The sequence below is a fragment of the Ammospiza caudacuta genome, chromosome 3 (assembly GCF_027887145.1).
Source record: "Ammospiza caudacuta isolate bAmmCau1 chromosome 3, bAmmCau1.pri, whole genome shotgun sequence".
NCBI classification, from domain to species: Eukaryota; Metazoa; Chordata; class Aves; order Passeriformes; family Passerellidae; genus Ammospiza; species Ammospiza caudacuta.
This window is the reverse complement of record NC_080595.1, coordinates 4,693,136-4,708,109: the sequence shown is the minus strand read 5'-3', so window position 1 is coordinate 4,708,109 and position 14,974 is coordinate 4,693,136. Positions and strand designations below refer to the sequence as shown.

The window sequence follows — 14,974 nt, the reverse complement described above, 5'->3', positions numbered from 1 at the left end:
CACAAATATTGCCTCATGCTCTTGTTCATATGAAAAGATAAATTAAAGTTTCTCTTGGAATACTGTCACGAAACATCACAATACAGTAGAGATGGGAATCTTGTGGTGTAACAAAGAGAAACCCCAGGAATGGATTCACTCTTTGGGGACATGCCTGTGTGAAGAGCTCTGGCAGCAAAGCCAGAGTGTGGAAGAGGAAACCCAGTGGTAGCAGCCATTGCCCATCCTGAGGTGTGATAGCCTGGACTGGGTGGTGTAAAGTCCTCAGAGGCATCAGAAGTACAAAGCAGCACTTTAGGGGCACTGCCAGGCATTTAAAAGGCAGCCAACTGGCAGAAAATGGAGAAATAAATAAAATAAAGGAACATCAATATTCAAGAAAAGAAGTGTAAATGTCTTAGCAAAGCACAGGGATGCACAGAAAGGTGGGCAATATTTTAAATATTTAACCAAAATAAATCTGACCAAAACCACTGGAAGATGCAAAGGGCCAGAAATTTGGCTGCAGCATTTTCCCTGTGGTTAAGGATTCTCCCTGACTCTGGAGTAGAATTCCTAAGAGTGAAACTAGTGGCAAAACCCATCAGCAGACCCACCTATGCATAATAGCAGGGTGAAACCAGGAGGTCAGTGAGCACCAGGAGTTGGTCATCTGTGAACTGCTGCTTGTGCTCCTGCCAGTTGTCGTGGTGGGTCCTCCGGAAATTGGACAGCGTCTTCTTCACCGTCATCTGCCAGCACAAGTGGGATGGAGCCGTCAGCCAGGGACACAGCTCCACACCAAAACCAGTGTAGGACACAGCAAACACAACTGCTCAGTGCCACCAAGGCTTGGAGCAGACCCAGAGGAGAGGAGGGCTCTGGGGAATTCAGCCCACGGTTTTAATTTTCACAGTTCTGGTTAGTCTTTTGACCAGGGTCGTGACTCCAATATTCTTATAAAAAGGATTCCTGGGTCTACAATTTTGAGCTAGGAAACATTCACAGATTCTTATAAAATAAAAGCCAAGCGATTTTCCCCCACTGCCTTTTTCAAAAGGGTGGTTTTGGTCTGAAAACATCAAAGGAATTCTTCATCTCACTCTGACTAAAACAGTCACAGTCAACAAAACCCAACAGACAGGGCAAAACAATAAGAGTTAAAGGCAATGATTTCTTTAAAAACTTATTTCTAGGGCAACTCATAACACTTAATTTTAAAAATTCCAGACTGATGTTTTGGTTCAGGTTGATGTTTCCTAGAATGGCATGCACAAAAGGGACATTTTTAATGAAAAAACCCCACTTCCTCATTATAAATACAGCTCTTGAAGCTTTCAGTTTAGTGCTTTAATTTTGAAAGCAAGGACAGATCTACTACAGAAAATACTTAAAAGCAGGTCATGCTTTAAAACTATTAGGAGTCATTTAGTAAAAAGCAGCAGAAATTAAATTTCTTAATAGGTTCCTATGCTTTTCCAGGAAAAGAGAACTAAGAATGAGTCACAGGTATTCAGCAGTGTTCTGTTGATTGAGAGCTGCTGTATTTTTACCTCAATAGGCTGGGGATCATTGAGGTGGGCACTGAGATCCATGAGGAGCTGTGGCATCCAGGTGGGCACATCGTAGGGACTGGACAGGATGCAGGCACTGAGCCCCAGGACGCCGGCGTGGCGCTTCACCAGGTCTGCAAAACCAGGGCAGCAACCCAGCTCAGCTAAAGGCAACCAACAACAAACCCCTGGCACTGCAGGGACCTCCAGCTCTGCAGGAATCCAGAGAGTTCTACAGACATCAACTTATGGATCTCCAGATTGGCTCTGATTCCTTACTCAGAATCCCAGATTCATTCTCGTATCTTTAATTTTTTACATCTTCTTCCAATAGGAATCAATCTGCAACTGCTGGACACTTTATAAACATTTCAAATGAGCTTCCCTCTCTCAAAGAAACTAATGAGTAACTCATGAGTGACATCTCCACATTCCCTCTTTCTGCATTCAGAGTGTTTTCCCAAATCCCAGAACTACTGGACAATATGGAAAGCAAACTTCTGGGTCAAATGACTGTGACTCAGATGCATTTAATGCCCAGGCAGAAGCCAAAGTTCCAAATCAGGGTTAACCAAGGGGGTTTTTGTTCCGGTTTATTTTTTGGTTGGTTGCTTTGAGTTTGTTGCTTTGTTTTTTTAGAATAAAAAACCCCACTGCTAACAAATAGACGGTAAGGTGGGCAAGAAGTGAAACTATGTTGTGACTTTATTTATTGAGGAACTTGCTATCTCTCATCATCTATGAACTGGAAACTGGAAAAACTTCTTTAATGTTAATTCTAAAAGAGTAAGAAATTAATTTAACATAGGAATACATAATGAAAATATTTGCCTTTGCTGTGTATTCTTACCATTAACATTGCAAATCAAATTCTGTGGCAGTCTATGCTACCCAAACCACTGATTTTCCTCCTGAGCTGCTTTCTTACCCCCTGAAGGAATTGTGTCCCCCACTGAGGCCAGGTCCCTCTTCCTTTTCTTGGGGAGCCTCATCTTGCAGAGCTGCTCGAAGTGAGTCTGCATGGGCGCGTCCATGGTGAGGAAGTTGCACTGCAGGAGCCCGCTGAGCGTGGTGGCTGCCATCTCCCTCACCTGGGACACAACACAACTCATTCATTCATGTTTATTTATTTGTGCCATTACTGCCCTTTCAAGCACACCCCACTAACCCAAGTGAGCAAATCTTGCTCAGCAAAAGTCTTTAAAGTATTATCCTGCTATTAGTAGTTTATTAGGTGGCTCTTTAAAATTAATCAACATGCTTGGCTGTAATACAGAACTACTGTCACAGAATCTGCTATAAAGTGAGCTGCTACTCAAGGAAATAATGTAATTTAACTCCATTGTCAACAGAAGAGCTTTAGAAAGTTTATAAACAAACATTGACCAAGACCAAATAATCAACCTGCTTCACAAAATTCCTAACAGGCTCTGCATGACAATCAGTTTTAAAGTGGGCTTTATTCAAAAGCATTTAGTTCTTCACAAAAGCAGAAGAGCTTTTCCAAGAAAAGGCAGGAGGAATGTTCCAGAGACTCTGCTGAATCTGTTCTATCCATAGCACAAGTATTCTTTGAAAGACACAAGAGATGCTGGATTAATAAGCAACAAAACAAACTTTACTATCAACAACTCAGTTCTGTAATGCTCCAGCATGAGACTTCCTTGTCTCAAGTACCAGACCTCTGCACCACATGAATAACCAGAAACCCAGGCTGGAAAAACATTCTTAAGGGTAACACAGAAGCACCAAAAAACAAGATTAAACTTAGCTTTCATCTAATTGCCAAGCCATTCAAAACACAGATCTCCTTTTCTATTCTTTTTAAACAAACCACAGCACCTTGTTAGTGAATTCCAAGTAGAGACAACTCATCCTTGCTTTTAAAAACAAGTGACTAACCCATCAGTATTACTAATTTCTCTCATCTCCTCAAATCTCCCAAAGCCAGGAAGTTATAGATGTGTAAAATTGTATTTAAATTGGGAGTCCCTCCAAAACTCACTCCCACTTTCCATAATTACATTCTGACAAAAGCCTCCCAACATTTACAAACCTGCAAACCAAATCAACTGGTTGAGATGCTGCCACCAGATTTTTTGATAGGTACATTCTGTCACAGGTAACTGCAAACAGATCACTTGTCTCTGTGGAGCACAAACACCTGCTCTGAATCCAATGAGCAGATTATAATAATAAATTACATCCTTGAACATGATGTTCTGAGCCTCACAAAGCCATAAGTACAGCTGCACGAGCTGCCATAATTAAACAGAGGAAGTTCAAACCAGCTCTTGAGATTCTGACCCATTCCATTTAAATTTCTACCAGGCACTATTCTAACGTGATCTACTTTGCTGCCAGTGAAGGAGGAAGGATGAGGTGAGAGGCTGGCAGTGCTGTTTATCAGCAGATTGTGAGTCCCTGAAGAGCTGAGCTATTAAATGAGACAAGATGTGCTAATACAAGAGCCAGACACAAAGCAGCTCGGCTGGGAAGTGAGCGAGCTCTCAGGAGAGCTGGGCTCATTTACATCCCTACTCCCTGTACTACAACCACTTTTACTTCTAAATTAATCACCCAGCCAGAAGGAACACTTTGCTGTGAGGAGCACCTGGAAGCAAAGGCTGATCACTCACCACCTCTGGCACTAAGTAATTTATAAATGATCACACTCATGATGAAATACAAAAAATAAAAACAAGCGGAATCTCTCCATCACCTGTGGGGTTTTTTTGGTCAGAAAGGACTGATCACTGTCTATAAAAGTGCAGCCATATCACAACAAAACCACTCAGCATGAGCCAAACCAACTGTAGAAGTTGCAAGGAGAGAGAAAATACAGAGAAAAAATACTCTCATTCCTGTAACACTGCAGTGCAATATGAAAAACGCTTATCAAGACATTGAGTGCTGTGCATATTAAAACAATCATCATCAGCTCTGGCCCTTGCTATCAAAATATGCAAAAAAAGTATCTTAAAATCCAAGAACCAAAAGCTCAATTCTACATTGCAAATACATCACATCCTAGTCAAAGCTAACGATTCTCATCTTAAAAATCCAGCATCCAAAAACTACACAGGAATTACTCAGCAGGATACTGTATCTTGTCAGTTATTACCAAGAAAGAACAAGATTACTTTTCAGAGAAAAGTGAAAGCTTCCATGGCAACAGCATGATCCAGAGTGGTTATGAACACAGGTAGGCTTTTGGATTTGCACCTCTGCTGTGCAGAGAGATAATTTGGTACATTTAAAGTAACTCGGTAAATTGCATTCAAGTGAATAAAAGGTATTTTTCAAAATGGTGTGAGATTATGAGGTAAGTGTTCTGACAAACAACTTCTGTAGGATTACAAGGTGATGCAGAATCTTTCTTCTAGAAGGAATAAAGCATCCAAAAGTAGGATTTCATTGATATTTAGCAACTGCAGAAACACCAGGGAAAATGATGGTGCAGGGGAGATAGGCCAGGCAGGAGGTTAACACTAAAGATTCTTCACTTTGCTTAAACATGACTTAAATTCACATGATTTAATGCAAGCTCCTCAGCTCCAGGTAGTTCTTGATGGAAATCTAAAGAGTATTTTTGTCATTAATATGGTATGATTATATGTGAGGCAGACCTACAGAGTGATAAATAGTGGTTTTACACACTTTTCACACAGGAAGGGATTTCACCTTGGATGTGGAATTTTCTACCAACACACATTTATAGTGGAATTAATAATATCCCTATTTCATGCACTGAAACCAAGCTCCAAGCAATGCACCATTCTGTGGAAAAGTGGAAGCAGTGGAACTTTTAAAAATCATAATGGAATATTTTATTATCAACTGTTTCCCTGGAAAGAATATGAAAGAAACAAATCCCATAAAGCTAATTTTCAAAGCAGGAAGAATGCTGAGCTAGAAACACCTCCTGAATTAATTCACATGTCAGCTTTTCCATAAAACTTTGACAAAGGCAAGAAACAGTGGTGTGAAAGCAGTGCACAGAAGGGATCACTTGCCTCGAGCTGTTCATCTTCCAGGAGTTTTATCACCAGCCACCTGATGTCATTGACTGCCTCGCTGTTGTTGAGGAAGATGAAGAGATTGTAGAACACCATGGTCTGGAGGTAGGTTAGGATGGTGTATCTGGCATGCCAAGAATTGCTTTCTGCTGTCTGCAGTGAATAAATCAGGGTGAGAAGGCAAAAATGTCAAAGAAAGCAGGCCTCTGATGGAAAGTGAACAATATTTAAGAAAAAAGCTTCTGGGAGAAGTTGCAAAGAATTTCCTTATTCAGGTAATTTTGTTTCATTGACCTTTTATCTCTAAAGTAGGCAGTTATTATTTAGGGAATAATTTTCACAGGCTTCACTTCCAAAGCAGATTGTTAAACAGAAATATATTGTAAAACCCTAAAAAAATCAGATTCAAGGACAGTTCTTTAGCTGAAGACTCATTCGGAAACTGGATTTTAAATTGTTATGCTCATGAGGAGATTTAAAGTGATCCACTACTGAATCAAATGTTAATATATCAAAATTCTGTTCTATTTGTTATCAAAAGTAAGTGACTTAAATGTTAAACAAGACACACTTACTAAGTGTTTTAAAACTCTTTAAATAAAATCTTTCAGATCTAAATCAGTATTTGACTTGCTTAAATCAGTATTTGATTTAAGAGTATTGTATACTCTTAAATAAAAAGCAGAGGATGCACAAGATGAGAAGAAGCTTTAAGGTGTTTAGACCACACTCACTTGTTTTAGCACCTGAAGTACCAAAGGCACTTGCTGAGGATACAGCAAACCCTGAGACATCAAGGACAAACACATCTTAGCATCTCTTTTGAGCTCATCATAGCTGTTGTCGTTCTCCACAGGTGCAATCTAAATCAGAGCAGGGAGGGAATAAAGCCCTGTTAGTAAATAGGCACTGGAGACAGCAAAATTCTCAAAACAAGGGTTATCTCATGAAAGGAGAGTTGTCTAGGAAAAATACATTCAATATAATGCTGAAGGATTAGGTTAGCTGGGAAAAACAATCAATATTACAATAAATATTCTCAGTAAATGATCAAGATATCCTGGTTAGATGCTGGTTCCCCACTGCTATTCTCTTGGTATCAAACCCAATTAAGTTCATATTTTAGATCCAGGTCCAAAACTGAGAGAAAGCTTTACAAAGGTCACTTTCACTTCAATAGACCTTTATTTTATGGTCACATACATTACTGTGAGGTAATTTATTGATGTTTGTGCACTTTGGGCACACAAGCATGGATTATTTCAGAGAGGTAAGACTGGATGACACAGATTCAAAGAATACAAGAATCAGAGGAACAAGAGGAGCTGCTTAGAAAGAATTGTGTAGTCAGGAAACAAAAGAAAATAGCTCAAGGTCCCTTAGAGAATCATGGGATGGTTTGGGTTGGAAGGGTGATCCAGTTTCCCTCCCCTGCCATGTGCAGAGGTACCTTCCACTAGAGTTGGTTGTTCAATGCCACATGTAACTTGGCCTTGGAATATTATAAATATATTAGAAATAAAATAACTTCATTTTATTTATACAATCCTTCTTTAATCAAACATAACCAATAAAGGAGAAACTAAAGGATGTACCTTGAAAAACAAAGGTAGCAGCTGGAGTTGCTCTGTGACGGCCGTAGAGAAAGAACGTCCTGCACTCGCCATCAACCACTTCAGAACTGTTTGAATAAAGAGAAATTATCACTGATCAAGAAGAGAAATATGAACAATTCTGCTACACAATCTGCAGACCTCAATCACCATGTGCTAAAACATCCCCCATTCCTTGAGCTCCTTAACTCACTGGTTTTCAAGAGTTTAATGCCCTGAGTTCGCTCGTCTTGTTCGCCGACTCCATTCTCTTCCATAACATGATTCTGGATTTCTTCATCTGCTTCCATGAGGGGTCTGAGGTTTTCAAGTATCCGGGTAGTAAATTCATGGACACGAGGAGATTTAGTTGCAGCAGTGTTTGGCAAGGAAACATCTATCATGAATATGTAGGTCAACACACTAAAAAAACAAACAAAGCCAGCAGGAACACACAGTGAGCACGACTCTTGTCCAGAGAACAGTGACCTGTGAACTCCAAATGATCCAAGATCAATTGGGTGACCTTTGAGGTTAATACTTAGAGAAAATTTCCTCTCATCTTCAATTCAAAGTTATTTACAACCAAATGTCTCTTCTAAGAGCTTTAGAGATGCCAAACATAAACATAGACAAGAAATTAGTGAGGCTGTGGCACAGCTTGCCCAGAGAAGCTGTGGCTGCCCCTGGATCCCTGGAAGTGTCCAAGGCCAGGATGGATGGGGCTTGGAGCAACCTGGGATAGTGGAAAATGTCCCTGTCCATGGCAAGGGATGGGACTGGAGGAGCTTTAAGGTCCCTTCCAATCCAAAACATTCTATGAATAGACAAATGAAAAGATGAACATTCTATGGAAAGACAAATATAGAGAAGTCATCTGGAATTTCTGAAGCAAGTCTCTTAATAATATATCTGATTTTTGTTACAGTAGCATTAATGCTTTTCAGGTTAATTATTTAACTACCTGAGTACCCAAATAAAATGAAGATTTAAAACCCAACAAGAACTGCAGCAGACAACACTGACCTTCCTATTCTCTCTCGGACGTTCTTGTAGACCTGGGTGAGTTTGGGCTCCAGGTACTTGAGCAGCCTGTGCAGCAGCTCTGGCACTCTCCACTCCTGCTGGGCAAGGCCCCCTTGCAGCACATAAAGGCGGCTGGGAATGAGAGCAGCTCATTTTTAATCACACAGAACATTCCTCCTTCCCCAGTCCCCTCCAGGCTTTGTTTGGGAATGTGCACAAGTCTGTCAGTGCACCAGAGTGTCCTTCAATGAGCAAAGACGGGTAAAAATTGCCCTCTGAAACAACAGAACTTCTGCTCTGCCAGCCTCAAACCTTCCCATTCTCTTAATTGAGTTATATTAAAAATATTATCATGAAGAATCTGCCATTGTGTGGGGAAAGCTGATTGGAGAGCATTGCCTTTGTTCCCCTCCCCTACAGGGCAGCTGGCACAGCATCCTCTCAATCCAGCTTATCTAGGCTGCATTTCCTACTCTATTGAGCCACAATAAAACAGTACAAATTCATTTTACCAGGCATCTACAAATGATCCTCCTTCACCACTCAGTGGAGATTCCAACAGCAATTCAAACAACCAGTGCAGTTTCCTAGGATCTCTGCTCTCCTGGAAAAGAGCAGGTAACAGAGATGTAAGTAAATGAGGGGGGTTGAAAATGTAAATAATGTATAAAATAAGGTATAAACAAGGAAAGTGTTGACAGAGATTTTTTTTTGCATCCCCTGGATTTATTTATTAAATAAGGGCAATATTCAGGATGTTTTCACAATGAACCTCAACAGAAGAAAAACCCAATAAAACTATACACAGTTTTAATTAATTGGTAAATACAATCAGAATAGAAGCAATTTTAGCTTCATTTTTGAGATATCATGCCTGAATTTTGCTGATTAGGGTTCGGGTTGACAAGCTACACTGAGTTCTGCTGAGTGATGTGAAAGAATTACTGGCCCAAGATATTTGTGACCTATCACTGACCCTGCTGCCCAGCACCACAGCTCCCAGCTCACTGCAGGAATGTTAATCCACAGTGGATCCAGCTTTAGAAGACAAAAAATGGGATACTTACACAGGAGGTGGCAATGCAGGTGCCCCAGTCATTGTATGTTTCCACTGTGATGTTGGATAAAGCTGTTCGAAGCAATGGACACAGAAGGTTCCAAAGTTTTTCCACCTGCCCAGCAAACACACAAGAGAAAAGATTTTACTATTTGTACTATTTTTTACTATTTTTCCTATTTTACTTTTATAAGATTTTACCCAGTCCAGATATTAAAATGTCTTTATTTTTGTACTGATTCTCCCAGGATTATTTTTTGACACAGACAGCTAGGCCTGAATTAAATAAATATTTAGCAGTCCAAGGAGTACATAATCACTTATTCCTACTTGGAATTACAAACCACATCAGCTTTGCCATCTCCTTAACACCAAACTACTCCTAGTTTTAATACTGGAGCATTTTCCCAACACCTGGCAAGAACAGGCACCAAACCAAGCAATGAATTGTGCTCCGAGATTGTGAATCAAGACCTCAACTTCTAATTGAGCTAATTATTCAAAACTACTATTTAACTTCCAAGAATGACTCAAAAATACTGCTCCAGCACCTTCTCAAAGGTCCAGTGTTTAGAACCTCTAATGAGGCCAGCTATGATTTCAGCCAGACATCTCTGGGTGCTTTCGTGGGAGTCTGCGACCAGTTGCTCCAAGTGGGGCTGAAGAACTGGCAAAAAGGCATCATCAAAGTTTCTGAAAAGGCCCTGGAAAACAAGAGGGGAAAGGGTCTTTAGGAACTATCTAAAACACTGTCTTCCCAAGAACATCACAGAATTGTCAAACATTTGAGTTTGAAAGTGGAGAAAGTGAAATTACTTTGCTTTTTTTAAGAGCATTATACACCAGTGTCCTTCAGACCATTACAATACTCTAAATATGTTTCCCTAAGTAGTTAATCAGAAGAGAGGATTAATAGAATTACCCAGAGCAGCTTTAAAAATCAATGTTTTGCAACAGTATGAGCCCAGAAGTCTTTGGCTTTTCCATGCTCTGGGAATTGTCTACAAAATGAGAGTAATTTAGTGATTGAACTCTCCTTACCTTGAAGAGGCAAAATCTGCGAGGATTAAATTTGTCCTTTCCCTTTCTGTCTTCTAAAGACAAAAATTTTATTAACTGCTCAACAAACTTGGGATCAGAAAAGTGATCATATATAATTTGTTCTTCCTGTAATGGGAAAAAAAAAAAAAGGATTAGCTTTGAGGTGTTTGCTTGTCACAGTGATACCCCAGTCTTTACAAGTGCCATGTTTCGTTTGCATTCTCAAGGAAAGAAATGTCTTGCTTATCCACTTCCCCTTTCATTTTATAGGGAATTACCACAACCCCTAAAAATTAGTCCTTTCATTGTCATTAATGACTTTGTTCTCAAGTCTGATCATGATTTGAAAGTGCTCATTAATACAATTATTTCATGATCTCTGAGAGAAAAACTGCAATACATTAAAACAACAACTCCTTCCGGTATGCTGATACAATAAGAATTAGAAAAATACAATTAAAAGCATCTTGTGGGGGTCTCCACATTAATCTTAAGAGAAGAAAGGAGGAGTAATATTAATATTTAAAAAAACCCACAAATTCGCAACTTTTACCTCTGTCAGCTCATCTCTCGTTCGCCCAAGCTTTGGCTGCTGCTCAGCTGGAGCATAAACTGTCATAGTTCTGAATATTAAAAACAAAAGATAATTAATAAAAAGCTGAAATTAAAAAAAAAAAAAAAAACACTAGCACATGATGTTGCTTTCTATGTCCTCAGTATTAAATAGAACTTATCCACAACTCCAAACGATTGAAATTTAAAGAAGAAAACTTACAACAGAATGAAGTTTGTTATTAAAGGTTTTGCTATACAAGCAACTCAGAATTATTAGGGATAGAATACTCTACATATTTCTAATTCCCAATATCTCATTTCAACAGCAGCAGTTTAACAGCCATGTGGAATTTGTGCCTATAGCTCATATAGAGAGAAATGGGTAGAAAAGAAATAATAAACAAAAATCCCCAGACCAACCAACACAAAACCCAGCCAGAAATGGTACAACAAGCAAGGAGCACAAAGGAAAAAAATAAACTGCATTTTTTTGGGGTTAAATTAAGTTAAATACATATCTATAAGAAAAATTAAAAATCATAATAAACCAGGATTTTATTTCCCACAGAATTTTCCCTGCTGACTCTCCCAGCTCCACCTCAATGCTAATGCCACTCACTGGGGCCAGGTGTAATATCCCCAGTGTGTTTTCTCCACAAAACAGCAGGATTCCCAGGCTTCCTTGCTCTTTGGTAGGCTCTGGCTGTCGTAGTGCAGCCACTGGTTGTCAGCTCTGTCACCAGCTTGGATGCTGGAAGGCTTCAGGGTCCCACCTGATCCAAGAGGAAAATCAAAATTAATATGCATAAAAATTAAAAAGTAGACATAGAAATTGTTCTCACAAATCACAGGGTTTTTGGAGAGGAAATAACCCCAAAAGCAAAAAAAAAACCCAAACTGAAAAATTACCAATTATACTACTTCTGTATCATATTTAACTATTGGCTTAGAACATTAACAACCAGAGAGAAAAGAAAAGGTCCTGATTTTATGTTTAATTTAACTAGAAAAGCTTTGAAAAACATTTTGGGATAAACGTAAGATATGTCTTATATTAAATAAAACATACTTATTTCGTAGGGGCAGATGGGCACTTTCTTGTGTGGTCTCTTAAGCTGCTTAAGAATCCCAGCCACAGCTGAAATGGCCACCTAAAGAAAAGTAAAAAATGGACATTATTGGGCATTCATCCCATACATTTCCCTCAGAAGGATGAGGCTCATCATCCCTAAAAAAACATTGAATTGTGCAGTGAACCAGTAAGGAAAGAATCCTGGTTATTTCAGGGGATAAAGGATATTAATTACTTTACAGGCCAGAAAATTCTCACTAATAATTTTGGTTTAATAATTTGAATTTAATATTGTTTTAATAATTTTTTGGGGAAAAGAAGGTTTGTTTTGAGCCTCACTGAGGCAGCAACAGAACAAATGAAACACATTAATGACTCCCTTCAAATAACAAACTGCAGGTGGGAAAAGCAGCCATCTGCAAAAGAAATTCTGCAAAAGAACTCTGAAATAAATAAGGACTCAGCCCATCCCACATCTTCACAGTTTACAGATTTACACATGTCATGCTACAGCACTGCCAAGATTGCCATTTCTTGGACTAGAAATTTTGTACACGTGCATGGCTGGAAGGGGGAGGAGGGAGTTCCACCTCAGTTTTTGTGTTTTATCCCAGCAAAACCCCATCAGCATTTGATGTAAAGCCCAAAGAGCTGCAGACCCAGAGGAAATCCTTCCCTGGGCTCACCTTGCGAACCACAATCGCGTCGTGGTTGAGACACTGCACGAAGAATTTGATGGCACGGGGGGGCAGGATCCTGTCATCCCTCAGCAGCAGGGACAGGAAACCAATGCTTATGTGTTCAAACTTCCAGGGCCTGAAAAAAACCCCAAATATTCAAAACAGAGTGTAAATACCAAAGTTTATGCACTGGTTTTACTCAGAAATTATTACATGTGTTAAGATTATGGAAATACATAAATTAATGGCACTGTTCTAATCAATGAGCTTAACTCATTTTGGGAAACCTCCAGTGTTCTGGGAGCATACAGGTGGAAAATATAAGACATGATGTAAAATACCTATAGGGATATTATTTTACAAGTTTTTTAACACAAATACTATGGAAACATTTAGAATCTATTCTGATGTCAGTGTTACAGACAGAACCAGAGCTTTTTTAAATTAAAAAATTATTAAATTTTTTAAGTCCTCAGTCACAGGCCAGACTAATTAAGGAAAAAGCTGAACTCCAAGATGTGATGATGCCTTATATTAACAAATCAAACTCCCAGTGCAAATAAGTCCAAGACCATGGTAACTGTCCTCCTGGATATTGATCCATGCAACCAGCTCCAATCCACCCTGAAAAACCACTTTCATGCACAAAAAGGGGGGACTTACAGATTTCTCTGTTCCACACAGTCCAGCAGCATGTTGACCAAATTTTCATAGTTCCTGAGAGAAAGAGAGTGAGTTACCAACCATATGGTACTGAGAGATCCATTGAAACATAGAGGAGAAGTTCCTCAACAAAAGGTGTGTGAAGGTAAAAAGGAAGAGGCAAAGAGGAAATAGAAGTGTAGAGAGAAGATCCAGAATGTCCAATGATTGTTTGGCTGCGTTTTTCAGTTTAGCCACTTTGGATGATGACATTTAATGTGCAGTTCAAGGAAGCTGAACTCACCTCAGAGCTTCAGCGCTCTTCTCCTTCTGTCGCTGAATTCCCAACTGAATTTCCTCTGATCCCAGAGCTGGGAACTCTGAATTTGGCTCTCCTGACTTCTGCAGCAGAACAGCCACCTCCATGCACTTCTCTGGAACCTGTTGATGGACAGTGCAAAGATATGGGACTTGAACTTACAAGCTTTTAATGTCTCTGCTTTGGAATCAGCAGAGAATTTCCTTGTCCATAGAGACAAGCCTGAACACCAAGGAATTGATCACTCACTGCAAAATCCAGCCCAATGGTTTCATACTGCCGATGGATTTTCTCTGCCAGGTCATCAAAGAGTCTGACAATGGATGGTTTTTCCAAGGACATGGCTTTGCTAAGCCCAGAAGAGACAATTGCTGGCCATGTCTGTGCTATACAGTCCCAGTCATGCAGATTGGCCAAGCAGACCCCGCTGTGGTTCCCAAGCAGACAATATAAGGCACCCTGTGGGATGGGAAAAGGGGTTTGGGAAGGTTAAACTCAGCTCATCTGTGAGATTGACACATGCACCCACACAGAATAAAAACTCAGCTACCAAATCATGAAAATGTCCATAAACATTCAGCCTCACAGTGCAAAATCTTCAGTAATTTGACAGAGTCCTCTTCATTTAATGAGATTGGAAGCCCTGCCAATTAATTTATCCACAGATTGGCTGCCTGATTTCTCAATTATGTTAGAGAAGATGATTCACAACTGCTTCACCTTGACTACAGCTTCTCAATTTCCATTCCATAACTTAAAAATAGGTGCTAAGTCACATTTTGGTAATACCTGAGCACACAGGGAACATATTTAAACACAGTATTTCTCTTGAAAATAGATCTAATGCAAATAATTCCTTCCACCAGTCATGCCTATTAGCCATGAAAATACCAGTCATGCTGATAAACAAGCGAATCCCACTTTCCCCATTAAAAATTCTCATCCAAACACTTTCAAAAGACAGCCCAAAACCAAGTTAATGAGGCAGTACTTTAAATTGCTTCTGAGTGACATCTTGCCGATCAGGACGCAGGAATTCCAGAACTAAGGGAATGATATCTCTGCAACAGAAATTGTAGGTTCCCAGAGCTGTGAAGAATGCTTGCTGAGCTTTACTTCTGACCTGAAACAAAAAAATTACTAGATAAAAGTAACATCCTCATCCATTTCAGTTATTTATGCATATATTTTTTATCATGTATTTGTGCACAGAACAAAATTATTTGTGAAAGGTTGTAAACACCCCACCCTGGTTATTAAATCCTACTTCTTGTTTCTGGCATTTACATGAGAACAGCTACAAAGTTACAGAAGATTCTCTATGTTGCCAGAAACGAGGTGTTTTTAAGCACATTTGAAAAGCAAACAGCCAGAACAACAGATTTAGGACGTAGAATCACTTGAAGAGACCAACAAAATACTCCATAAATTTAAAAGGG

General features: G+C 39.5%; 1 protein-coding gene across 1 annotated transcript in view; it reads right to left on the bottom strand.

Moving 5' to 3' along the window:
* Positions 1-14,974, bottom strand: part of PSME4 (proteasome activator subunit 4) — a 43,819-nt gene that overhangs the window by 1,544 nt on the left and 27,301 nt on the right. Inside the window, exons 27-46 of the mRNA XM_058802669.1 lie at positions 14,527-14,658; positions 13,785-13,994; positions 13,521-13,657; positions 13,238-13,291; positions 12,581-12,710; positions 11,892-11,973; positions 11,442-11,595; positions 10,821-10,890; positions 10,268-10,393; positions 9,778-9,930; positions 9,237-9,341; positions 8,682-8,773; positions 8,170-8,301; positions 7,358-7,566; positions 7,147-7,232; positions 6,286-6,414; positions 5,549-5,704; positions 2,461-2,623; positions 1,533-1,666; positions 597-731 (exon numbers count right to left, since the gene is read on the bottom strand). Of these exons, the coding sequence (XP_058658652.1) occupies positions 597-731; positions 1,533-1,666; positions 2,461-2,623; positions 5,549-5,704; positions 6,286-6,414; positions 7,147-7,232; positions 7,358-7,566; positions 8,170-8,301; positions 8,682-8,773; positions 9,237-9,341; positions 9,778-9,930; positions 10,268-10,393; positions 10,821-10,890; positions 11,442-11,595; positions 11,892-11,973; positions 12,581-12,710; positions 13,238-13,291; positions 13,521-13,657; positions 13,785-13,994; positions 14,527-14,658 (2,589 nt within the window). The remainder of the gene's footprint in view (positions 1-596; positions 732-1,532; positions 1,667-2,460; positions 2,624-5,548; positions 5,705-6,285; positions 6,415-7,146; positions 7,233-7,357; positions 7,567-8,169; positions 8,302-8,681; positions 8,774-9,236; positions 9,342-9,777; positions 9,931-10,267; positions 10,394-10,820; positions 10,891-11,441; positions 11,596-11,891; positions 11,974-12,580; positions 12,711-13,237; positions 13,292-13,520; positions 13,658-13,784; positions 13,995-14,526; positions 14,659-14,974) is intronic.